This window comes from Egretta garzetta, unplaced genomic scaffold, assembly GCF_000687185.1.
Source record: "Egretta garzetta isolate BGI_Z169 unplaced genomic scaffold, ASM68718v1 scaffold68, whole genome shotgun sequence".
NCBI lineage: Eukaryota > Metazoa > Chordata > Aves > Pelecaniformes > Ardeidae > Egretta > Egretta garzetta.
The window spans coordinates 463,589-491,070 of record NW_009260774.1 but is presented as its reverse complement, the minus strand read 5'-3'; the positions used below and the strand labels follow the sequence as shown (position 1 = coordinate 491,070).

At 38.4% G+C, this 27,482-nt stretch overlaps 1 protein-coding gene across 2 annotated transcripts in view; it reads right to left on the bottom strand.

Moving 5' to 3' along the window:
* Window positions 1-4,930: 4,930 nt before the first annotated feature.
* FRS2 (fibroblast growth factor receptor substrate 2) overlaps window positions 4,931-27,482 on the bottom strand; it is a 40,233-nt gene continuing 17,681 nt past the window's right edge. The window contains exons 2-7 of one of the 2 annotated variants that reach the window (XM_009646259.2): window positions 19,980-20,085; window positions 17,377-17,468; window positions 15,332-15,518; window positions 11,949-12,107; window positions 10,914-11,077; window positions 4,931-10,271 (exon numbers count right to left, since the gene is read on the bottom strand). In XM_009646259.2, coding sequence (XP_009644554.1) covers window positions 9,321-10,271; window positions 10,914-11,077; window positions 11,949-12,107; window positions 15,332-15,518; window positions 17,377-17,442 — 1,527 coding nt within the window. In that variant the 5' untranslated portion in view covers window positions 17,443-17,468; window positions 19,980-20,085 and the 3' untranslated portion in view covers window positions 4,931-9,320. Of the gene's footprint in view, window positions 10,272-10,913; window positions 11,078-11,948; window positions 12,108-15,331; window positions 15,519-15,890; window positions 15,923-17,376; window positions 17,469-19,979; window positions 20,086-27,482 lie in introns of those variants that run through there. The other variant, XM_035901689.1, reaches the window with a different exon arrangement.

Below are 27,482 nucleotides of genomic sequence, written 5' to 3'. Positions count from 1 at the left end.
AGGGCGCCGCAGCGCCCCAGCCCCTCTCCCAGGAGCGGCCTGCCGTCGAGGCGCTTACCTGCCGCTGCCTTGCTGTGCCGCGTTATTTCTGCCCCAGCGAGGGAGCTTGCGGTTTCCCCGGGTTAATTTCATCATATTCCCGCAGGTCAGGTCTCAAACCAGTCAAAAGCATTTTAAATTGCTGCGGTGTGCCTGCCAGACCGTTCCGGGTACCTGCTGTTGCACCAGCCACGTCGCCAACTGAAAGCAGTGAGCAGGCGATGCCCCGGCACAAACCTGCTCCACACACTCTTCATTTCAATATTAAAAAATTGGTAACTGTTCTCCTGGAAGCTTTGCAGATGTGTGAGACCGCATCCAAGCCTTGTTCTGTCACTACTTTTCCTCCACACAAAAAGCCTGTTAGTTACTCGGTCATATAAAAAAAAAAAAAAGTGAATTGTTTTTTATGACTTGCTCCTTCATAATTAATTCTAGCTGGCACTCACCTTCTTGCTGCCAGATACAAATCGTTTGTGATGTATGCAAAGCTGTTTGTTCTCAATTCAGTCTGGCCAAAGACAGGTATCTATCCCAATGGAGACAGCAAAAAAAAAGAACACGCCCAAAACTCCGCCAACTTTCACATCTACCTCTGTTTTTTCGTATGTCAATAACCAATTAGTATTCTCTTGAGTTATCTGGGCTTTTTGCTTCGTTTTCCTCAGAAAGTTAGATATGTTACGCCCTCTAACCTTTTTCAGAAAACTAGAGTACTAACTGAATTTTAACATCTTCAGTTTTCCTCATAGTTAGGTAGAAAAGTACCTTAAGTTTTAGCTGGGGCTAATAACCCAACTAAAACAACGCTATCTTTTTCTCTCAGAACTTGAGCATTCACAAAGATTTGCACTGAATGAATGATTCGTTTTCATTCACATTTGCTGCTACTGTGGTGTGAGCTGGGGAAAAAAAAATACTTGTAAGTGCTTTGGACAATTAACCGAGTTATGGCCTTTGGAAGATCAAATGCTCACAGAAAAACTTACTACGACAAATTTCAAAGTTTGGTTTAAGGGGCTTTTGACTGTTGCTAAGCTAAGCTTTGTAACATGTAAAAGTAGTGACACCCGAGGAGGAAGAGCCCAGCAGCAGCGCTAGTCCTGGGTTCCTAGGGGCCTCTCGCTATCAGCTGCGCAGTGACCACACCTCTGTTGTGCCAGTGGCGGTTTTTAAGGTCACACTGTAAGTGTAGGAAAAAAGAAAAAGTGCCTCATTTTAATATTTTCATAAATGTGTATGCTTTGTAAATCACCTCATCTCTTTCAAGGTTAAGAAACAGAGCCTGTTTCCGTCCCAAAGACCACTTGACACACCGGACCGCTCAGCGATGCGCAGGCTTGGCTGCTCAGGGATGAATTCTCCATCAGACCTCCACATGTCTCAGGACCTACTGACAGCGCTTTAATCCAGATGTAGACCTTCTGCTTACATGCAAGCCGTTAATGATGTAGGCGTAACAGAGCAGCAACCATTCCCTGGTTTCCCCGGGCCCAATAATTCAGGCATCGATCGCAGTATCTAGTTTGAGGTTTAACTCCAGTCAAGGCGGTCGCTCAAGCCTCTGGGCAGATGCGAGTTTGAGGAAGGAAGGAAAATGGGCACTCTTCACCAAAATCCAACTCTTCAGGTGCTGCCAACTGAAAATTCGCAGATGTACGATTGTGATTTATGTATAGGGATTTCAACAAGGCCAGTCTGTATCATCACTGGAAATCCTAGTACAAGGCGCATATGGCTGGAAGGTCGGCTCTTTAATGCGTGCCTGTTCAGCGCCACCCATTCTGAGCTGGCTTCAAGATTTTATTTCAGAATAAAGCATCATCAGGTCAAGAATGTGAGGCATATGCGTATTTTAATTGGGATCACTTGCATCGGTTGCATGATGTTTTTAAGTCATAATACTGCTAGCAATTAATTCTCGGTGTATCTTTCACCTAGTGTCACATCAGAACTGGTGCACTGGTGCATTTCAACCCAACGCAACTGGGAAGCTTGCTTTTCTCTTTGAAATGAAGGTACAAAGAACCCAAATTTCTACTGAAGTCCCTATCATGTTAGTATGGAAACAGGAAGTGTAATGGACTGCTGCTAAGCAGCCGTTCTTGTTAGGAGAGCTGCAAAATTGTTGGCCAGGGATACGAAAACCTTGAGAACAGAGTTTTCAGCTGTCAAAGTTAAACCAACATTGTGCAAGGACCACGTAATGTTGTTTCTTAACAGGTGCTGAAAACAGTATCTCCTGATGTTTCTAGGGTCTTCTTTGTTTGTTGACTAGAAACATCTTTACTGAAATTACGCCTTAAAACAGTGACTTGGGAGGGAGAAGAGGAAACACCGATTTTTGATAAAATCACCACCGTATTTTATAGTCTCCGGAAAAAAGCGAAAAGGCCATCTGGAGAGGACATCAACCTTGGATCCTTGTGTTTTCTTATTACTTTCTTTCTGAATTTATCAGTACTATGCTAACAAAGTCCATTTGGGTTTTGTGAAATCTTAGTCCTTAAGTAATCGCGAAAGGAGCACATTCAAATTGCTGGCATGGGATTCACTAGCCAGTAGTCGATAGCAACAGTACTACCACAACCTATTGTTTTTTTATCATTAGGGGAGGGGAATAGGTACCTGAAGCAACAATTATAAGAAAAGCAAAAAAGGTTACACTAATGAAATACAATACAGCGACACTAACCCTGGGAACTCTTGAAGTAACCCACAGACGATTTTCAATGTAAAATCAATAGTTTATTGCCATGCTACAATTTTTTTTTTTTTTTTTCCAAATGAAGTTGGCACTGGTAAAGGGGAAAAATGTCATAATACATTTTTAAAAAATGCACATTTGGTAAGCTTTCTCAATAATGACAGCTTAAAACAAGTGAAATTAATTTTTTAAAGATTAATGTGGAATGGCATAAAAATACACTCTTTTTTGCATAGTATAATATCGCTTTTTTCATAAAAGAAATACGGAATGTTTGTAAAAACAAATTCATCGAACAGGGCGAATTAATTGAAATTTTATAAACAATTTGGCAATGGTCCCACTGTTTAGACTTTTTTTATATAAAAGAAATAAAAATCTAGAAAGCTACCTTTATACAAAGTTGCTATATTTATGCCTTTAAGTAGGAAAAAACATTTTATAATGCAAATTAGGACATACAATAATCTTACAATATCATACAATGTAATGACAAGAAAGGAACATACAACATAAGATTTTGGCCTTTGTAGAAATGTCTATATCTGCATTTAATAAATGCATTTGTGGCACACTGGTGACTATTGTATTCTTACTACTACCAGCCGGCTTTTATGCTAGAGCGGTATTCAGCTGGACTGTAATGGCAGGTCTGCAGTTTAGTTGTGAAAACACAGACTCTTTTTCAGGAGACAAAAGGCAATGCTGCAATGACACGAGATGTGAAAAAGGCAACGTGCCTGCTGGTTGAGACATCTGCATTGTGGGACATCGAACAACACTCTTCCCTTTCACACCAGAGCAGTTCTTATACATTCAGTTATTAAGTACCGAAGACTTACAAGTGAGAACATCTGTGTTTGAGATTTGGCAAAATTTCAGGGAAAATACAAAGTTAGTACCAAATATATAATATATTATATATAAAATGTGGGTGTATGATATACACACATATTCTAATGCAAAAAAACTGCATTAATATGGAGCTAAATTTGCTGACATCCATTCCCAAGTAATGTAACCATTAAAAAACAGGTGTAATCCTCATCTTTCACACGCTTTAGAATCACTTCCTCTTTCATACATAATAGTTAAAGCAATATATATGCAATTATGACTAAGAAATCAAAATTCACATAATAATCTGCACTCTGACCACAACAAATAGGATTTTTTTTTTTAAGCACATGTAATTAAATATATTTATATTTTTACAGTATTTTTAGACCATTCCTGAAGAACTTGACCAACCAGGTCCTCAGGTGTAACGGAGCTGTTACGTCAGCAGAACTTGATCTTGTAGGAACACATCCAGTGGCCCTTGAAGTCAACACGACTCATTCGTTCGGCTTCAAAGGACGCTGCATGAGGCCCGAGCAAGCTCTGGAAGGATCGCCCTGCTAACAAGGAAGATTCCCTGGTGACACCAAATCTCCTACCTCAGGCTTCCTGTCCTGTTGCCAAAGGGAGGGACTGGAGCAAAGGACACACGGAGTCTGGGCTCTCTGGGTTGTTGGCAGGTGGTGTTGGGAACAGCCACGCAGAGCACGGCCCCAGCACCGGGGAGCGGCGCGGGGAGCTTCACGGCACCTTCTGTACTAAGGCCTCTCGAGGAAGGCAGAGGAGCTGCTCCTCCACGCTCATCGCATGGCAATTTGGTCACCACCGGTCGCAGGCGTGAGCCATGGCTGGGACCCCAAGGCGTTAAGTACTTTGCAGACACAGAGGAAGACAGTCCCTGTTCTGAAGGGCTCGAGCCTGTTTCTTAATCGTATTTTTTACATAACCTCCTTTGTATATACACATATTTGCTACATAAAATAGAATTACACCAAAGTAATGGATATAGCAGAAAATGTTGTCACAATATATGCATATTACCACACTAAATAATTACTAAAACTGCAAGAAAAATTTCAAAATGCCCTTTGTAATATATAAAAATATAGAAACGTCCAACACTTGTTCCATCAACTTTAAAGGTATCTTTATCTCTCATATTCTATCTGTACACCTACATATTTCCAAACAAAATACTGCGTTAATCTGGAGTAAACACCGTGTTAGGATAATATCCTCATAAGACATCTGAAAGACTTAGTCACATACCTTACAGCACAGTATCACAAGAAATAATGTATACATGGTCAGAGTTAACAGCTGCTAAGTTGTTGTGTTTTTTTGTTATTCACTTATCTTGTCCAAAAGAGGAAGTAATTCCTAAAGATTGCAAAAGAACCTGAACTCACGACTTCCTGTCTTTTTCGTATATGCTCTGTAAGAAGGACATCAGCAACCTTGACTCCATCTTAACGCAGTTTTTTGTGGTGGAATTTCTTCTGGATTTTTTTTTTTTGGAGTGTATATGGATTTAAAGTAAAGATATCATAAATGAACTTATGTTTATATTAAGTAAATACTGTCAAATATAAATGCCTGAATTGCTACCTCAAGGAAAAGATGGGAAAGATCTTACCATTAAGTTCCAAAAATACCTAATTCTATCATCAGACTGAAGCACCAAGCTTCTTTAGGGGAAATAAGAGAATTTCAGATTTAAGTACACTATTAGTTCCTACTAAATCAGTTTCATCTTATTTGCAGCCATTAAATAAATTAGTACAGTGCAGAAATGGAATTTCACCATTGATCCCACTTTACACAAAGAGGAGAATACTGCTCAGAAAGAGAGGTTCAAATCAGATACATCATTATATGCTCAAAGTAGTAACTGACATTAATCAGAACTTGCATTTTTACTCCACCGATGGTGAATAAAGACAATCTGCTCTCTCCTGACTATCTCACTGAGAAGTGTTTAAATATAAAACAAAAACAAGGGTAGCCAGATTTTGAGTCAATACACACTGTTAAAAAACCAGCAAAACCACCTGCTGGTCTGTCACCTGCAAAAGAACAGCCCTGTTTTGACATTGGTTTGGCCTTGGTACAGCTTACACCTTTCTGTGGCCCTTTTTACACCCAAGCCCTAGTCAGAGGTGTAAACACACACACAAATATCCAAACATCTGGGGGGGAAAATTAAGCAGTTCATAATATGAAATGTCTATTTGAACACTTAAGATTTCTATAAAAAGTTCTGTGGACTTTAATAAGAACAGGAATAGTGCCTCAACACACACCATTACATTCAACCCCTGCCATATGCAAAACTTACTTATCGGGGGGAAACAAGAATGTTCTAATGAGAGTTAAGGTTTTCAGAATGGTCTGTTTTATATTGCTTTATGGAGTCACCAAGAAACACCACAAAATTAAAAAATTGGTCCTCCTCTTGACATCAATTTAACAAAAAATCTTTTCCTGATATAACCAATGGATTAAATTCTCACTAACTGTATTTCTAGTACAATCGCCATTATGTACTTTTGGTCACTGTTTCATCTTTTTTATCAACTGAGTTTCCTTGTTTAGAAGATACACTAATGTATGTCTTTCCCAAAACTTCGCACCTATGGTTAAAGGCTTTCCCTTGTCAAATGTGCTTGAAGGGTAGCAGCCATTTGCATGTTACGGATGAAAAGTAGAACTGATGGAGACACTGTGATTTTTGCAGGACCTAGTTTATGTAAACTTTACATGTCTCAGTTACTAAAGAAAATGGTTATATATTTGTAGTTTCTCCATCTACACACCTGTGGGCCCGAAATAAATACAATCTAAATGCTGTGGAGAGATTTCAGCTGAAAAACGGAATCCTAGATTACAGACACTAAATCTAATCACAGCCTCTAAAGAGACTGAATTGAAAAAAATATTTACCAAGTCTCAAAGGGTAAAGTGCATTGCAACTACATCTACTTCAAGGGGCAGAAAATAACGAATGCTAAAGATGACTAGTGTGGGTAACCGGGACTATCCAGTATCTTTGCAGCGTACACAAAACGAGAAAGCATTATTCCCACCTGTAAAATGCAAGAGGGTAAAAAAATAGCTCTGGAAAATACGTCATCAGACTTAATATAATTAAGGCTACAGAAAGTTTCAGTATGTTCTCAATTCTGGGGACCAGAGCTAAGAAAACATCCCCTATGAAGTATTGTGGGACGTGCAACAACATAAAAAAAAATTACTGAGACCATCCATCCTTTGTATCTGAGACTATTCGGGCTAAACACAGGACAGTGCACCAGAACTAAGGAAGGATATGGTTGGTTGTTGTCATTTTGACAGGTTACTTAGGATCTACCTGAATCCTCTGTTTGCCTATTTGTCAATTAAGAGTATTACTTCCCTGCCTCACAGGTGTGTTTTAAGGGTCTAAACAATTAGTATTTCTGAAACACCCATACGACACAGATACGGACCAAATATGTCTAGGCAGCTAGAACACGTTTGCCTCAAAACACATGCTGAAGCATTAGTTCAGCTTACAAATTTTAGTGAGCTATAAGCTAAGAACAAGAATCACACCAGCATCATGAACCCAGTAAGTATTTTGCAATACCTGGCAATTTCTCTTCAGTACAGACCATAGTGTAAGGTGAGGCAGTGGCAAAGATGTGAAGGAGCACTAACATTGCAGACCTGTAAAATGTCTAGCTCTAGGTAGTCATTACCTTCTTGAGTACCAAGGTCTCCCCACAAGTCAATGGGTCTATCACAACAGTACACATAGGTTGACTGTAAAATCATTAATGAGGTTTTTAATCTCACTTAAGTTCCTCATAATGGTCTCAATGACCCATCTTTTACTTCTGCAAATTATGTTCTTTGTGCATCTGTTATTTCAGTACCATACAGTCTGTAACGAATAATGAAAGTGAGAGTGAAAAGGTTGCCTGGTATCCCTTAATGGTTCAGCAAGCTGCATGGATTTCAGGTGCTACCACTGCTGCCACTACTAAACTAAGACCAAAGAAAAAGTTAACAAAGGAACAGGAATACACTCCAATTTAGCAGACTGAAAATAACTGTAGTTTGTTTTTTACAAAACTTCAATTCAAATATTGCATGAAGACCCTTAATTCTTTTTCAGATCTCCAAATGGCTTTTCTTGCATGTTTTTCCTCACTCACAGTTCAAGTGTTATTTTACATCACACCAGTTCACACAAGTGTCAGTTCCTTTGCAATCACAGGCTCAAGAGTAATCTCTGCTGCTGCTAGTACCAAGGTGCACCTGCAATACTGCCAGAATTCTAGAATTATTCAGAGTATTAAAAAACAAAACAAAACAAACCCCAAAATGTCTGCTAAGCATACATCTGGCATATTCAACAAACAACATTCTACCTGGATGTACCTGTAACACTGAGTAACTGTCACTGTAACCAAGTTCACCAACTGCAAAAGGAAAAGAAATATGCTTGTAGGTAATACTACCTTCAGATAATTTACTACGTATCTTTCTAAATTATACTATCAACTATGGATGCACATTGCTAGAATGTACAATTTTCTGTAAAGAACTATCAAGTCCAGTACCCTGCCTCCCGTGTAACCTGTGTCTGATGCTTTAGAGGAAGACGATAACTGCATAATAAACCTTTCCAGTTGTGCAATAATGCATGCTGCTGGAGAGCTGGGATATCTCTGTCAGGCATAAAAAAGCAGAACAATGGACAAAGACAACCATTTGACCTTCGAGTCTTTGTTGCCAAATGCTGAGAGTAAGACAAACACATCAATGACCCTGAACAATAATTAAAGCTAAGTACAAAATTTTGACTTTTAAAACAAGACATTATGGAACAGATAAAAAAAGAGACACACAAATGCGAAGAAAGGAAGGCACACTGAACTAAGAAATTACAAGAGAGCCTTAATTCATACAGCCAACCTGTGAATTCCTTCACAAAAAACACACCCAAAACTCTACTGAGATTAAAATTCTGTCAGATTTCACAGGGAACTTGATACGCCACTGGGAATTCTCTTCTTGCGGAAGGAGCTTAAGGCTGGGTTTAGATGCATTTATAGCTCTGATCAACGAACTTCGATGTGACCTCTCAAATATCACACAAGTTAAGAAAATTATAGGGAATTGTAGGCCTTCTTGCCCATGTGGTCTTAAAGAAAAAAAAACAGACAAAAAAGGTGTGCTGTTTATATCCCTTGAGATGAACCAATATACCTTGTGTACGTCAAACTGAGTGAATTAATGCATTACATACATTTCATTCTGGAGGAGCCACTTCAATGAGGAATGAACGTAAGATAGGTACCTTGAAAGATTAAGTTTACCTGCTAATAATGCACATATCAAGAGGCTTTAAAAAGTGTTATAAATGCCATTAACGAGTATAGGCACCAGACCAGAATATTTATAAATTCAAAACTGGCGTGTCACTCAGACTCTAATCAATTTAAAGAGGCACTGTGAAAGGTGGTGATGCTGCTATGCAGTAATTACTACTACTGTAGAATGAAACAGTGTTTCCTAAATGAATACTTGCTCTACATTAATTCCCTTTAGTTAGACAAGTACATGAAGTATGCAGAAAAAGTTCTATTAGTCTATAAAAGGCTTTAGTGTTAAGAAATGCAAAGTGTTTGCATCTTCAATTTTATAAACTTCACAAAAGGTGCAAATGATTTAATGCTTCCCAGGCTCACATAGGCAGGTCAGTACTGTTATGTCTAGTTTTCCTAGAAGTACCATCATCTCGGGGCAGTGCTTTTTGCAAGCTTGACATAGCAGCAGTTCTTTCAATGTCTATCACAGCATACAGCTCTGTGCGCCTGGTTGGAGTTTGCGGAAGTGGAGTGGTGGGGGTTTTTGGAGTCTGAGGGTTGTCGGAGTCACTACCACCTTCCAAGTCAACCTGTATATAGTTGAGCTGCCTGTGTTCTAAACTTGGACGCCTAATGTCAAAGTTAAAGACCGTTGGAGTACAGTCCCGACGTCGTGTAAATTCTACTTTATGAGCACTTGCTGGTACTGTTACATTCTCTGTATTGACATAATTATGCATTGGATCTAGGTTATTGTGGTAGCCATTCAGAGATGGGGTCTTTGGTCCTAAACTGTCATCTTCATCTCTACTCAGCTTGCGGGCTTCCCAAACAGGAGGCAAGGATGGCAAGTTCTCATAGTTCAACAGCGCAGTTCTCCTCTGAGCAGAGTTGTTAATGTTCTGGGTGTCTGAGGTACTGGTTGATGTCAAACGACCTCTCCTGACCCCTGAGGCACTAGGGATTGATAACCTATTTATATTTTCATACACCAATTTATTACCAGATGGTGTTTCTCTACGTTCATCACTGTCGTACCCAGTGTCCCATTCAGTGTTGTTTGTGCTGCTGCCACTAACTTGGTCTCTCCCAAGTTGCTCCAGTTTCTCTCTTTCCATTAACTGCCTTTGAACAGGTGTTGGTCCTAAAACAAACTTGACTCCTTCGGGCTCCAGGAGGACCTGAGCATCTCTGTCATCAGTACACATCTGATCTTCTTTCACTTTAGTTGTTTCAGTGTTTGAAAGCTTTGATTCCAGTGGCACATGCACACTTGATCGATTTTTTCTTTCCTCTTGTACCCCAGTAGTGTTGACATAAGTGTGCACCTAAAAGGGGAAGAAAGGAAAAAAAAAAAAAAAAAAAAAAAAAAAGGAAATTCAAATGCTATTTGCACTTTTTTTTCTCCCTCCCTTCATATTTTCTTTTCATATTACAGAAAAATGCTTTCAAAGCAAAGGTGGTCAAATACTGGAACACGTGGCTCAGAGACACTGTGGAATCCCCTTGTCTGGAGTATTCAATGCACAGCAGGACAAGGCTCTGTGCAACCTCCTCTAACTTTAAAATTTGACCAAGAGGACTCTAGAGGTCCCTTCTAACCTCAATTATTCCATGATTTCTATTCACCAAATAGAAGATTATATGTAAAGAAGCTTTTTGACCAGGACCTCTCATAAAATACAATTTATGTTTTTAAAAACAATTACTGAAATTTTTGAAAATAATATATGCAAATACATACTTTCTGTATCATTATTTGTATATAAATATGAAGAGCAACTTAAAATAGTTACTCTTCCTCAGCCAGCTGTCCTACAAAGTATCATTTTAAAGAGGCAAAGCAAACAGTCTTCTGAGGTAGCTAACACACAATAGAAATACATCACACCTGATAATGAAAAACATAAATGAAAGTCTACAGAGTAAACATTAGAAAAATATAGGAAAATATAGGAAAAAATACCCACTTGCTCCTCTGCTACAAGTAAAGGATGTGTTGATTCTTCACCAACAGAGGGGAGGCGTGCACTTCCGACAGAAGGATGTCTGCTGGAAGGATGTGATGAAGCATCTCCAAAAGATGGATATCTGGGATAGCCGTTAGGTAAACTTTGTGCATTGAACCCAGGAGCTGATTCAATTAGAAAACAAGAAAAACCGTATTAAAATAGAACATTTTACTGTATATGAGTAAGATGCTTTATATGTTCATTTTCAACTTTCAAAGGAGAAATTAAAATATGTAAAAGAGTATTCACAAGACTCAATTTTGCTGGGGGGAAGGAGAGGGAAAGCAAACTGCAAAGTATAGCATCCTAGTATTTACTGGGAAACATGTCTGAAGCAACCACTGAAATCTAGGTGTATTACGCACCACAGACCTCCCAGTAAACTCCGTATCCAACTTCTCTTTCTACCATTAACAGCGTGTCTCCCTAGCACACAGGGACTTATTTACTTAAGCTTCCATTTCTCTGAAATAACCTGGCATTCCTAGTTTCAAATATCAAGCCATCTGCCTGGGATTACTTAAAATCCTCCACTATTGTTGAAAGGACTTCAATCTACCCACCCATCTATTCACAGCAAAAAAAAAAAGATTCCAAACCCACTACAGACATGATATTACCATTACTTTTTTCCTAATAAAAAGGCTGGAACATTGCCCAACATTAATATTTCTCAGAAATGCTACAAGTAAAATATGGTGATACATTATAAAGCAATTCAGAGCAGAGCTCTTATACAACAACTAAGTTCCCAAAATTTATTTCTTAAAGCTGAAGAACTTGACTATGGCAGTTTTGCTCCCAAGACTTAGGATTCTCAAAAGAGAACCCTCAGCAAGTACCTCAAGAGAACGCGTTGCTGGTAATTAGCCTCTTAGCTGAAAACAGCATTTAATTTGCATTAAATCTTTAAGTAATTAAAAAGAAAACTGATTTAAAGCTAAGTACCACATTACATTCAGGTATATCATCTGACAGCATAACCCTACTTACTGGTAGGCGTTCGAGGGGTTCTTGGAACTTCCAACTCAGTTTGATGATTATTCCTTTCTACTACTGGTTCTTCTACCACATTTATGCTATTATTCTGCATTATCTCTTGTAACATATTAAATAGCTCTTCCGCACGGGCACATTTAAAGGCAAAGATTCCTATAAATACACAAGAAAAAAATCAAAATCCTTTAACGTAAGAAACATGCCTTACAATGTATATAACTTTCAAATAATAGAACTGGAATCCACATAATGAATACCTGTTAAAGAAGCAAAAATGTGAAGAAATTTTTATTGCACCAAAACACATAAAATTACTGTGAGAACCTTTAAAGTGTTTATCTAAAAGAAGAATAAGTTTCCCATGCACCAAAAGTTAAACTAGAACAGAAAATTCATTCAATTAAAAGCAAAACTAAGTTTTGAGTGCTGAGTGGTTAAAAAAAAAAAAAAAAGGCACAAAACAGGGCAAATTTTTTTTTTTTTTTAAGCTGGTACAAAAGATACCTGCTAAATAAATAAAAACACTAAATTAAACTACTGTGGTGCTACAAGGTCATATTTTTTAAACCAGATTTCTATTAAATGACCATAAAAGTAAGATACCTGCACAACAGGAAAGAAGGATTTAAACACTGGGTAAACGTTTAGTTTCTTTAAGAAGATAAAAATGAAAAGCTAGTAAGACAAACTGTGTGAAACGGACAGTAACAAACCAATTGCTTTAGGCTAAAGGGTAGACACAGAACACAAAGTTAGCAGCAATACCGTGTGTTTTGCATGTGTATTGTGCCACTTTGCCTTTAAACAGCAGGGAGCGCCCCAACTTACCCTCACCGGCAAAGTCCCAGCTTTGGATTATTCTTCCATTGAAAGCATGAAGTTAAAGTTGACATGCTTGTTAAACGGGGGTGCAGGTGCTCAGTTTTTAAAGTGAGTATTACAATCTTAAAACACTCTTTACTAAAAACTACCTACCTTTATAGCTAGTTCTGTAAGTGCAACTATGCTAATATACTGTTAATACTTATTTAAGGATGCAGAACTGTGAGAGATCAGAACTACCAGAAATTCTCCACATGGCAGAAGTTGACAAAAACCCAGCTGGGAATACACCAGATGGGCTAAGAGGAATACACCAAACGGGCCAAAAGGAATGATGCTCAACAATTCATATTCAGCTGGTGCAGTGGATAAGCTTCATGCCTGCAGCACAGCAGCTGTACAGCTTCTTCCACTACATTTCCCCAACCCGTGATCCAGCTCAAGTACAATAGTCCATGTTTAAATTTTTGTGTATTTCTGAAAATTCTCACTGGCTACTTAAATCCTAATGGACAAAAAAATAAAATTAAAAAAAAAAAATCTGGGTTCACAAGCTTTAAAAAGCTCCCAGTATGCTTCTGAGAAATTCAACTGCCTTTACCCACTTGTTTAAAAAAAGTGCTTCCCACTTGCTTAAAAATTCCTTAAAATATGAGGTGCACCAAATTCGCACTGAAACTGCAAGCAAAAACAACTTGATGAAACCTTGATTATTATTAAATACATTCAAATTAAATACGTGATCAGTCACTTACACAATATGGTGACACACCAGCTCCTCCAAGTTTTCTATCCTGAATTATCTATTAGCTGCGCTCCCAAAACACATCTTCAAGGTTTTTAATACCTACCACAAACTCAATGTTTCACCCTCAGTACATTCTGACAACTTATCAATAGATATAATTTGAGATTAAATGGAAAACACAAGAATATTGATTAATGCAATCAGTAAAAGTTGCCGGGCTGTATTCAGGGTACTCTCAAATGAAAAACGTCACGGTCATCTCACCAAGTAAAGATGAAGTTTTGTAACTGTGCCCGCAAACCCCAGTGTAGGTCTCAGGAACAACGCTTCATTGCAAAAACGCAGCAGAGAGAACATTTTCTGCCAGGTTTCTTTTTTCTCAATATTCACAGTATTTTAATATTACGTAAGGAAGGCAAGAAACAAAAGAGGGAGGAAAGGGTTGTTGCTTACACAGCCTGCTTAATCTTCTCTATTTAAAAAAAAAAAAAAAAAAAAAAAAAAGATTAGGAGGGAAGCAGAGAAGTCAATTAGACTCGGTGGAAAATTTTGCAGACTTGCTAATAGGCCGTGGAAAAGAACCTTCAAAATAGTATTTTCAATTTAATTTTGTTAGTATGTGTTTTACATGTTTAGAAGAAGCAGTAAATTAAACCTGAAAAATCAATTAAAGTGATTTTCTTCAAAACAAAGTTTATTACTTTCTTCTTAGAAGTCTGAAAATTTAGTTTAGTACGGAGTATACTGTAACATTTGAAAACATCTCTGTTTCTCATTAGGAGATGAACTGAGAATACTTTCTAAACTCTTATCAAAAAAACCCAAACCTGTCTGCCCTTACCTCTGCTTGGACAATGATGATTGACCAGCCTTGTTTATGACCAAGTTCTTTCACCTTCCTGATTTTTTACAGTGAAATTAAAAAAAAAATTGCAATTGCTAAATATAATTATTTATAAAACCACTAGTAAATGCTAAAAATCTGTAAGAAAATAAAAATGCAACTTAATTTCACAATGTATGAATATGTAAGAAGTCCAGCTATGCACAGCTATATCAGAAGAGAAAGATGCAAAACAAGGCTGAGACCTCAACCAAAACAGCTATTCCCTTGGGGACTACTGCAGTGGCGAGAAAATCCTAAATCTTCTCACTGGGAGCCAACCTTGGCCCAGACAGGCATGATCTGGGACCTGGAAAGGTAACCATCTTTTTCTAATTAAAGCCACACAGAGAAAATAACAACATAGCTGGAGTTTACACACTTCATACAAAAATGTGTCAAAATTTGAGAATTATGTAATTGATAAATGAAAGTGGTATTTGTGTTAGGAGGAAGATGAAACACAAGTGTGTTACTGAAGACAATAATAGGGTAGGAATATCCAGTTCATACCAGTGTTCCAGTCTTAAAATCTAAAAATAGAGTAATCTTTGAATTCTAAGGAGATTCCTCCACAGTTCCAGGTTTCACTGCCCCTCCCTGAAAGCGAAGTCAACCTCTCATGTAGGAGAATTCCCCTGTCAAAACCACCTCCTAAGTTGACCAGAAGTATCCACACTTAGAAGCATGAAGGTGCTCCAGACCTACAGTGACAAAAACTATATGCAACTCAAATCCTCATTTTACCCTAAGACCATTCCTCGTAAGGTAACTTACTTTTCTCCCAGAAACCACATTCTCATATAAAACTATAGCATTTATAACCCTTGCCAAAGTACAGGCAAATATACTTCTTTTAAACAAAATTGTCTTCCAACATCAAATAAATTTCAAAAAAGCTTTCTGTACAAAAATTCCACGTACCTTGTCCAGTTTGACACCTTCGGCCACTTTCAAAAGAGAAAAGGTTTGAGTCATAGCCATAGCGACGGAGACAGAGGTAGTGCCATTTTACAGAGTCCCTTTTACGGGTGTACAAGATTAGTTCTGTATCTGTAAGTTCCATTATGCCAGAACCCAGTTCGTTACCATCATCATCCACATTAATAACCTATAAAAAGGAAATTAAACAGCATTAGGTAAGTACTCTTTGGAGTACAAATACCACTACTAATAGTCTTAAAAGTTTCACTGACGCACTCCGTCTGCTCTGTCATATTAGTTACGATCCTTGAGGTAAAAGTTTAAAAAAAACCAAACAAAAAACCCCAACAAAACCCAACACCTTGCCAAACCTGTTCCTCTGCTCCCCCAACCCAGAATTAAAATAATACATACTTAAAAGCAATATGAATGAGATTGCATAGCATTATTGTAAGCTCCGAGGGGAAATTTAAAATAGAAGAGATTTGCAAGTTAAATATTTTTTTTTTAAATTGGCTTTATGTACATATTCTAGTATTTCCACATGGATAAGGCATACCTCAGATAATGGAATCTTTCAGAGCCCCGATTCTAAAAAAAAAAATATTTGCTTTGTCATAAAACCCCACTTACAGTTGGGAAAAGGAATGAAAAAGGATAAGGGGCTCCAGGACAAAGCTTCCTTCACGTACCTATATAACCTTGCCCTGTGCTGCATCACCAGACTCTTAGATTTTTTTCCTGCCTTTTTAAAGTCAATAAATAATTCAAATACCCTATGGTTCTCTTGTGTGAAAACATGTGTATAAAGCTTAAATTCTTATTCTTTCTGCTTTAAACCAGGTTGAGGTCATCTGCAACCTTTATGGAATTCAGACAATGTATGTTTTCCTCTGCATGTATTTTACCTCACAGTGCTGCTTTTAGTGGGATTCCTTCTTACTCAATAAAAAGGCTACCAAAAAATATTCCCTATGGCATCAATTAATGTTACTCCTTAAACAGACATTTTCAACTTGAAATCTAGTCAGTTGAAAAGAATTAGGAATAGTTTAATCTGCCACTGAGGCTTATGCCAACTTTCTTAATTTTGCAAATTACATTCTTTCATCTTCTCCCCCCTGCTGCTAAATCAGTGACCCACACAAACAATAGAGAAATTCTACACAGAGAAAAATAGGAACTAGTTACACAAAGTGATGTCAAATGCATAAAAAGCAAGAAAACAGAAAAATATTTTATCCTTCAGCTTTTTGTACTGATAATATTAAACATTTCCAGAAATTCCCATGGCTTTAAAAGCTCATTTCAAGTGTTGCCCTAAGGCAACACATGAATCATTTCTCACTACGGAAGCATTACATTTCTTTGCCAACTCACAGAAACAGTTTGGAGCACAGAAGCAAATCTGACTTGTGTGACTCTGCAAAGGTATGTTTACTTAAAGTCACTGACCTCAGCAGCTTCACGTTAAGCATGTTAAGCACACGAACAAGTGTTCACAAGCTTATAAATTCCAGGGATATAAGGGACACAAGCACGTTTATAAATAAAATTTCTTCAAGTAAAGGACAAAAGTTCTCAAAATGCTATCATCAGTAGTGATCTTCAAGTAAAACCAACAGTCCTAAAATTTTCCATTGCTGACCCCGCATCCAGGTTCATAATCACACTTCTCCAATAACTCTTCCCTTATGCTTACGACTCCCTTCCTAACTTCCATAACCTCCCAGAGGCAGCAACGCTTACTTGGGCCCTATCAGCTGTAATGGAGATGGATCAAAATCACAGGGCTGCTTCTCCTTCCTGAATATCAAAACTTTCATAAAAAAGCCTACCCTGCCTAGAGAATTCCTGTCACTGCTGATAAGAGATGATTTCTCAAAGGGGCAAGAGAAACCTGTAGCCACAGACACCTCCAACTCTGCAATGTTTTAACTGTTCAGTAATTCTCACCCTATTTTCATTTAAATTTTTTTCCATCACAGACCTACTCTGCAAGAAAGCAACAGAATAACTCACAGCATACCACATCAGTTGCTTACCTTAAACTTGTTTCGATGGTTATCTGGGACAGTTTCTTTATCTGGACAGCTACAACAGCTACCCATGACTTCTTTAGAAGACCATGTGTTCTCTAAAGGGGAAGGAAAAAAACCCCAAATGATCATTTAGTTGAAGTAAAAGTAGAGTATCATAAACAAAACAACCCAACACAAATTGCTCTCCGAAATTACAATTCTTCATGATGAATTTTGCATTCATAAGTAATAAAAACTGAACATAAATATTACAAATATTTTTAAATAGTTATGTTAGATTTGGCATTAAGGAGTGGCAACACCGAGCTGTTAAGGTCCTACCAATAATTCGACTCGACGTTATTACCAAACAGACCCATTTGATTTGTCGCCTTAATTCCCACGGTAGCAGCTTGGGGGGAAACTGAAACCCAACAACATACTGGGTATGATTCTCATCTCCTAAACCAGGGCCTTTACACAAGCCAACTACCTGGATTCCAGTTTTGTCTAAGCCCTACTGATGCCCGTACAAGCCCTGAGCTGTAGGAGGTTACCAGGCACAGGCAACACAAAGAGCCCACATGGCAACCCTGAAAGGCTGCCCTGGCTTCAGCAGCTCCAGGGCTGGCTTGCATAGAGGGTGGAGGCGTTCCAGGCCTGGAGGCAGCCCTGTGCTGGCAGCCGTGCAGCGAGGCTCTGTGCTTCCACTTTTAAATACTTCCCATATAGCAATGCACATAAAACTATTTCATCGAAGTCAAGGGAAGGAAAAAAGCCCACATTCAGCACAGATATTTTAAAGCTTGGGTTTTTATTTCTATTAAGTTCTGTTTGGATTAAGTTGTGCTACACAGTCTACTTCATTTGCTATAAAACAGTAAAATATTCAACAGAATATTATATATAATAATAACACAGAACAGCATGGCTAAATTAAGGGAACAAAAAATAAATATTTGATACTTTTTATATTTTCATCTAAATATTTTTGTATATATGGCGAAACTTTCATAAAACAGTATGATAAAATGTTCACAGAACCAAGTCTCACAACTTGCTGCTTCTCCCTCTACCACTTTGCAGAGGGTGGTAAGTCTCATATTTCTTAAATACAAGGAAGTCAGACAAAAGAAATCTTAACCCGTTTACATCATGTGTATTTTGGATAAGAACTAAAATTTCCACTACACAAATGAAAAGTGGGGCAAAATCCTGGAAGAGAGCTAGTAAGTCAACAAGAGATACAACGTTAGGAATCAAGAAGAAGGAAGACAGAACTGGTTGATAACTTTTCCTGACTAAAAGGGAGAAAAAAAAATCTGATGTCACCTTAAGAAAACCAGGACCTGCCTTCTAGGCAGGCATTTGTATTAGCATGCAGCAGTAGTATCCAAGTAGCACTTTAGTCTGCTGAGAAATAAGAGGCAGGGAATACAATGAAGAGCAGCTAACTCTTCCCCCCTTCTTGACCAGAAAAGCCACTCAAAAGAGATACTGCTACCCTAGAGACTGTATAAATCTGCCACCAAACCCCTGCAGAGATGAAATGGAGAACTTAACAGAACGGGTAACAACATGGCTTGGATTAATCCAGTAAGAAAAAGGCAGGGCACCAGAGACGTAGTCCAAATCATGAATTCTCTAATGTCATTTCTGGCCATAACATGAAAACATGCATTAATCTGACAGAGCTTTTTTCCCCAACTCAGTATGAAACTGGGGCATTGGTTGTTTGCTTCCACTGTTGCAGAGAGAAACTATCCTACACACAACTGAGTTTTTTTGCATAGAGAAGTCCTGAATTTTATTAATCAGTCCAATAAGTCTCTCAATTATAGACTACTTTTGATAGTCTTCATACATACATCCCATTGTTATTTTAATTATTCAGTTTTTTAGAAAGGGAAATACAGGTAGTAACACCTATTACCAATTTCCTACCCTGGCACCCCACAATGCCTCCCTACAGTAATGTTCAGATGTTGGTCTTGTTAGGCTATTGATGCTACCCTATTTATTCCGAGAATTCCCTGCTAGAAAGAGCAACAGGTGACAATAGCTGCAATGCAGGTTAACGATGAAGATACACATTTGCAGCAAAGGTTTTCAAGCTCTGGTCCATCCAGCAGTCATAGTTGCAGATGCTTCTAGTAGCCTTCAGGCATAGATGCTTGCACTTAATAAAGCCCAGTCTTAGACCTCCCCAGACATTTTGACAAAGTGAAAACAGAACTAGACAGCAGCATGCTGTTATAGTATCATAACTTTCTTTGCATTCAGCATAAAATAACTGATTAAATCTGTTGAAGGCAGGTGCCTGCAAATTTAAACAATTAAAAACCAAAAACTTAACTGCAAAGTGGTTTGGGAAAAAATCACTAGAGTTGCAAGTAGAAAGCTGTCGTATATGAACATGTATGAAGTATAGCCACTGTATCTCAAGAACAACAAAGAAAGGGTATGCAATCAGTAATCATACAAGCTTATTTTGTCTCCAGTATATTTTAATATTAATACTTCAGAAAACCAAGAACTGCAATGCTGCTTCAAAGGAGAGATGTAAACTAAGGCTATGAGGAAGAAATGAAACAGCTAGGGAACTGGCAGAATTAAAAAACACTCACCTAGATTTGGCCATTAATATTCCCAGCCTCTGCTGCAGCATCAGGGCTTCTGTCATACTCAAAGTGTCATGCTGTCTTGTCACAGAACTAATCATTTGACCTAGAACTAGAAGAGTATATAAAAATGTATTTTTTCTTGGTTTTAAGATGCCAGTTAGCAAACTAACAAAAACACATACTTTTTTTTTTTTTTTTTTTTTTTTTTTTTTACTTTGGCAGTATTACGTCAAGTGAGGTCTTCGTGGCTAGGATGCATCTTAAGTGGAGTCTTAGACAAGAGACGATGTCTCAGAGCTCCCCCAGCATTACAGTGCTTAGCTGGGGCATGGAAGAAAATAATCTGGTGTCCCTTTCTGCAGTGTAGCCTGTCACACTGGGGACTCCACTCATTCTCCACGCAATCCTTACCCAATTTAGTGTGTGGAAATTACAGATGTGAAGCTGCCGTTATCCTTAGCACATACCACGCCAAACCACAGCAGACAAGCAGAAGAACACATACAACTTAGTCTGCTTAACTCCCTTTTGCTTATCCTACTGAATATATACAAACAGTGACTTGTATGGCTAAACACATCACCCTTTCTCTGCTTCCCTCTCGATTCTTGCTCCATGACATTAACCATAAATTGCTTGCCTTTGCTTCCCCCCCGGATTACTCTCATACTAGCTATCCGCTCACATTTAACACCAAAAACTCAACTGCTGCTTCCACCAGGCTAACAGTTGGCAGCCTCCATTCTCTGTAAAACTGCCAAATGATCACTTGATGTTTCCTTTGACACCACTTCTAAATCTTGAGAGAAGGGCTAAATTCTCAGAAGAATACTTTATTATTAGCCTTTCTTATCAGCCTTTCAGGATGCCTGTGCAAACTTGTTTGAGACCATTGCAGCTCTGCTTATCAATACCACCACAATTCTTTGTATACATATGCTGTCCTCTGCCTTGCACCTGGATTAAAAGCATTTTGGGAACCAAAAGCACTCTTCTTTTTTGCATAGTATCAAGTGTAACATAGTCCCAAACTCATCCCACATCCTAGGCATCATGATAACAGTTGCAGAACACTCTTACTGTGGAGGGACTGTGCAAGAGAACAGCAGAAATTCAATACGGGTAAATTCAAAATAATGCACCTAGCAAAGGAGCTCTGTCTGTTAGGAAAGATCAGTCATGTAGTCACGCAGTTCAGTGAAAGCACTAGCTCAATAGCAATCATAAAGCAAATGGGACAGAATTGTTCAGAAATAACTAAAAGAGCCAAAACAAAAATACAGCTATATTTTTATTCATACAGATGTATGAATCCACGGTGCACCCACAGATGTAGGAATGTATCCAATTGTGTCTCCCCCTGTCAAAAAGGACAGAGTGAAACCAGAAATATGCTACTTGGACTGCTCAGGCCGGAAAGAGGGACCACACAGGACAGAAAAGATGAGTACAGAATTATAGGTGACATGGAGAAGATAAATAAAGCACAACTATTTTCCAAACACAAGCATTAGGGAGCAGCAGTTGACATTGTTAAGCGGCAGGTTCAAAAAAACTACACAAAGGAACTTTTTGCACACAGTATATAGTTAAACTTTGCAATCAACAACATCTTGTGGGAATAAGTTGCAAACATTTGAAGATTCAGAAAGTAACTGGAGAAATGCAAGGCACATAAAGAGCTTTTAAACTCAAGGATGGCACATCTGGCTCAAAAAGTCTCTAACCTGCAGATATTTAGAAGGGTCTTAGGGAATGATCATAAAATGTTCCTCTTTACTATTTCCTTCCCTATGTATTTACTACTGGCTGTCAATTTACTATTTACTGCCAGAATCTGGAACTGGACAAACCAATAGTTCAAGTCTGACCCAACAAAGCCATTCTTGTTAATATAAAAGGATGGCACGGATGCAGCACAGATTTTTTGAGTGCACTGTTATTAAGACATTAAAAAAAGAAATAATTAACAACTTATATTTAACTTGAAACTAAAAGCTAGATTTCACAAAGATACAGAAGGAAAAACTTATTGAACTGCTTGATAGATATGTATATTTGCATACACATACTAAACAAAGATTCTCTGCTGTGCATAAGCAGTATTTGGTATCAGGAACTTGCAGCAAGTCACATTCCCTTCCTGTAATTTATTTGCCCTTTAGCCATAAGCTTTCTTGATCTTGGATGAAATTGTATACAGTTATATTCAAGACCTATCCCTCTGCAACACGCACAGGCTCTGGACCTGTGATGGCCCTGCCCAAGCTAGCTGGTATTATTTAACTATGTTTTTTGGTCCGTTTAGATTTTTGTTGGCTTAGCACACCAAACCAGCTCAGCAGAGAGTCTAGCAAGTGCCAGAGCCAGCTGGGGACACAATCACAACCTTAGTCACCTTTTCAGAAAACTTAGCCCCTTCACTAATTACTAGGATTTACTTAGTTTACCAAATTCTCTGCTAAAATCTTCAGGATGGGAGAAAGAGGGAGCAGAAAGCTTGACCTACCTACTCTGGTGAAATCTTGCAGGTAGTCATTATAAAAATAATAAAATCTAAAATTTTCACAGGCAAACTATACTACTGCAGGTGTGTTTGCACTGGTATTTACCCTGATATTTTTCTAGCAAAGTTTTAAAGCCTTCAAATGGTTTGGCTACCTAAAGCAGACTAGCCTGTTTCAGTTACCTAAGAACAATTCTTAAATGATCCAAATAGAGTTTTTAATGGATTAAAAAAAAAAAAAGCACACAAATTTACAGCACCTTACTTCTTTTAAATGTAAAGCAATAACAAAATTCTCCAACCAGTTGTTTCCAATTACAAGTTGGCCATTTACTCTGTTTGGGATTTTCTTAAATCTTCCCAGATTGCAAAATATTTACCCAAACTTAAACATACAAGGAGAAGTAAACTTTTTCACAATCACAGCCCTAAAAGTTAATCTTTCCAGTTATGTCCACGTCGTCAAATTTAGGAGCTGTAATTTCCCGTTCATGAAGCATCAGTGGTGGTTGGGTGCAGTCATGCAAGGAGGGGGAAGGGGATGGAGAGTATTTTCTGTTTCTCCCCAACACATTCGTTACTGCACTGCGAGGTAAAAATCCCAGGCAAGACAAACCAGGACCAGCACTTATCTAAACCTTGTTAACGGGAGTGAAAGTTAGGAACTGCCATAACTGCAGTAAGATTTATTACTTGGCTTTGTAAAGTAGCAATCTACATGTAAAAGACACTACCACAAAAGGAAAAATGTTTAACTTGCACATTATTCTCCATCCTAGGGTCATCGATGTTGGGTGCTTTTCATCATGAAGCATTCTCATCTCAAGGACAATTGGCAATAGCCCACACAATAAATATACAAAGTGGGGGGGGTTTTAATTAATTATTCATTTATTTATTAATAATATTTTTAAGAATTTTTTTGAATGCCTAATAAAAATTGTGTATTTCCAGAAACCATGACCTTGCAGAACCTGTGTGAAGTGCAGCACGTTTGGCCACAAGCCAATTTCATCCTGTTTGATGGCTGTGACAGCAGTAAGGACCAGACCTCCTAGGAAAATCAGGAGGCTCCTTGGAAGCCCTCCTGACATCTTTGCAGTTGCCTTGTTGTGGACCTAAGCTATATGCCAGACTGGAGTCACGTTTTCCTGCAACATAGTTGAATCTTTCCACATAAACTGTAATGCAGGCAACCTATGAGCAGGTTTTTTGTTCCTTGGCATCCATTGCATGAGCCTGTCTAAAATGGGAGCGCTTCAGCGTGCCCTTCCTTAACCTCCTCTCAGGTAAGAGGATGTAGCCTCAAAATACAAACTACAGAAGCAAGCGGGAGACAACAGTTGGGTCTCTTTTCCTCCAAAAAATCCATAAAGGCTGCACTAAGAGACATGAGGTCTGTTGTACTTGCAGCTTAAAGGTAGAATAAGCTCTCCCCAAAGTATCGTCCCAAGCCCAGAAAGAGCTCTTTCTCCTGATGCCTTGGAGTTTAAGAATTATCAGAAGTGATGGCAATGGCAAATTATTTGTATCTATATAAAAATATGCACAAATTGCTTACCATTAAGTAAAACTCCCCCTTCTCCCTTCCTCCAAGCATGTTAATGTTGTCACCTCTTATAAAACTCCTTAAAAACAAACATTATTCTCCTCAAAACTGTAAGTAAGATAGCTTAAATATAAGATATTTAAGACAGCTTAAAATACTTTGTGCAGGAATAGACCCATCACATTTCTAGATTCTGCCTCTTACAGACCTTTTTTTCTACCTCATCTGGGGTAAAAAAATAAAAAAAAAAAGTAAATTCTTTACTTCAAGTGGAAAGTGCAAAAGAAAACCTGGATGAAAGATGGGGGAAAGATTTTTATTATTGAAGTAGGCACCAGGTTCATCCTCTGTTTCAGGTCACTAACCTAAACGCTGCCAATCTGTCTTTGCACCACAGAGGCTGACCCATTTGGTGTGTAAGAAACAGAGCCCAAATTCTGGTGGTCTTAATTGCACCTAAACTAGACACTAGGAGTAGACATCACAAATAATTTGCTAGGCAACTGAAGACATAGAAATAGGAAAAACTAAACTTTGATAATTTCAAAGTGCAAAATTCATGGCCCCCATGTGTTGGGACGTTTACATTTATACAGGGATTCAGACAAGAAGCATCCCCAGTGCAGAGCAGGTATTGCAGCAACCATCAGTACACCTGCCCGGCACGTGCTGCCAGACTAATCTCACACACAGAATACCTGGTGACAGATGCCACCTATTCAAAACAAGAAATCTAATTTCATTACATTTACGGATGAGTGGCTTCTTATAGGAATGTTACAGATGTCTTAACGCTCATTTCTTTTAAAACAGAAGTTATTTTAAATCTTTTTTATGGCTTTCAGTATATGGAAACAAAAATCACTGTCAAACATCGACAGGTACAAACCACTCTGCGACTTACTTTTTAGCTCTCTCCCTGTCCCTCATTTTCCCCTTAGGGACCTATTTTTTCTTATAAACTTTTAACAGAATGATACTAAACATAAATTGATTTATTTCACATTTGACATCCTTCATGTCTCACTGTTTCCACCTTTGCATACCATGTTAAACATTGCTTGATGTTTAATTACAACTGGTGTATTTAGATTGGTTTAACAATGAGTTTTCACCCTGCAAAAATATAAGCAGCAATTTGTAAACCCACCTATTTTTCTAGATTTTTCATGAGGAATACTGATGACATAATAAGTCAAAGAGAAAACATGCTTTAAGAGATTCTGCACAAATTGTGGATTAAATTCTCTATTAAAAATTCACCCCAAACGATGGCAAAATTTGCATTACCTGTACCAGCCCAAAATCTTATGACAGAACGTGAAGCTTACATACTCGATTCCTTCGAATGCTAGCAACTTACTCAACTTCTGTTTTCTGTTTTTCTGTTTGCCCTATGATGAGCCACACAGCATAGAACCTACCCCTCCCTGAAGCTCATTCCAGTACATCTTTCTCCTCTTTTAAACTCTCGCAATTAGAAATATTTGAAGAAAGCACAGCCCAATCCCTATGGATACATGATGGTAAATAATTTTCTCAGCTCAGAGTTTTTGAGCAATGTTGATACTATTTTACAGCACGGAATAATTTCACCTGGCTACTGTCACCTCAGAGATTAAGTGCAAACTGAGAGTATAAATCTGAGCATTTCAGGTTATACACAGACAATTTCTAAGTAATCCATTACATCCTCTGCTCGTTAACCAGAATTGTCACTACAGCAAAGCAGCTTTAATTTTTCCACACGAAACAAATTTTGGATGAAAGTCAAAGTCCTACAGGCATTTGAGAAAGCAAACAGACTATTAAACAGAGGAATGAACTTACCATGTAAGAAAATGTTACTGAGTAAAATAATGATTGTTTTATTGCCATGTTATTCCTTCCAGAGATAGGTGAAGCAAGCTGAAATGATACTGCAATTGGTCCTTTGAGTTTGCTGGTACCCCAATACTGCCCATTTAGTAACTGGCTAATAAACAGATTAAATGGATAACGTATTTATCTGATGTGGCAAATCCTGCGTCTTCAGAGTCATGATGTAATCCACGGTGGCAAATTCTATATGATTTAAGAATCCTGGTATCCTACTTAGAACTTAAAATAGCCCATACTTTGAGCTGCTATTTATTTTGGCTAGCATATCTTCACTACCATGAAGCCAAGTTCTTTCAATTGGAAAACAAAACTTAGGTTTCTGGAACACAGGACTCCCACGTACTGGACCTCACATGCACATGAGAGATGGTAGCACCAAAATAAAGCATTTGCCCTGAACTAGTAATTACTGAGTGTGGTCAACTCCAAGAGCTTCACTCCCCCAATGGTCACAAAAAGGACCTCTTCACTTTATAATTACTTGGAAAAAAAAATAAAAGATTTCTGTACATCAGCAAAGACTGACTAGTTCACTTTAATGTTTGGAGACAGAACAGACGTAAGAGGTGCCAAAGCTGGAATGTTCTCCCGTGGAAACACAGGGGTTTAAAAGGGATACGAGTGTTCAGCAGAACAGGAAGAAAGCCCTGAGAAATACAGCAAAAGGGGCATGAAACACGCTCCTTGCCTGCCCACACATGCCGCCATCCTTCAGATCAACTCCTCTCCTTTCAGGTGTCCTGGAAGGCCCTTGCCTTGCACAGTCTAACAAACGATGTAACAACAACTTATCCTCAAACAGCAAATGCACTTTGGGGAGATGGCGTCTTAATAGTAAAGCAAACTGAACTAAGGTCAGTCATAATCCTTGCCCTTCGTCCACTTGGCAACAATTACTAAGAAAATTAATATTGAAGGTGCCTACGTACTGGAAGGATGAAAAAGCAGCAGTGCTAACTAACCATAACAGAGTTAAAAACGACAATGAAGGAGATCCAAGAAGAAACTAAACATGCTGAGAAAGAGTTTGGTGCCGCTGGCTGCAATTATGGAAAACAAACTATGAATGGTAGAGGTGAAGTTGCAGAATCTAGTTTGTAACTTCACTTATGCCAACAGGTGGAGTTTTACCTCAGGATTTTTATTAAATGAGCATGTTGTCAGACTTATGATTAAAATACAGTAATAGGTGTACGCTTCTCTCTCTTTAGCCCATTCCAAAGGGAAAAAAGAAAAAAAAACCAACAACAAACAACTCCAAAACATAAAACTGGCAAAACCCAAGCATAACTGTAAAGCCTTCTGGCTCCTATGAAAACAAAATTATTGCAACCACACACAAGCTTCAGCACACAAGCTTGCCATTTCGGCGCACCGCCCTCGGAGCCCTCTTTGAACGCGCAGCAAGGAGGCCGATGCAGGATCGCGCGCCCCCCCCTGCCGCTGCCAGCCGCTTGCTCCTCAAGCTCACCGGAGGCTTGCTTTTCTTTTCTTACTCCTCCTTTTTAACACCCAGATCCTCACAACTCAATCCATTTTGCTGTATTTGTTTCAGTATATTTCGATTCAC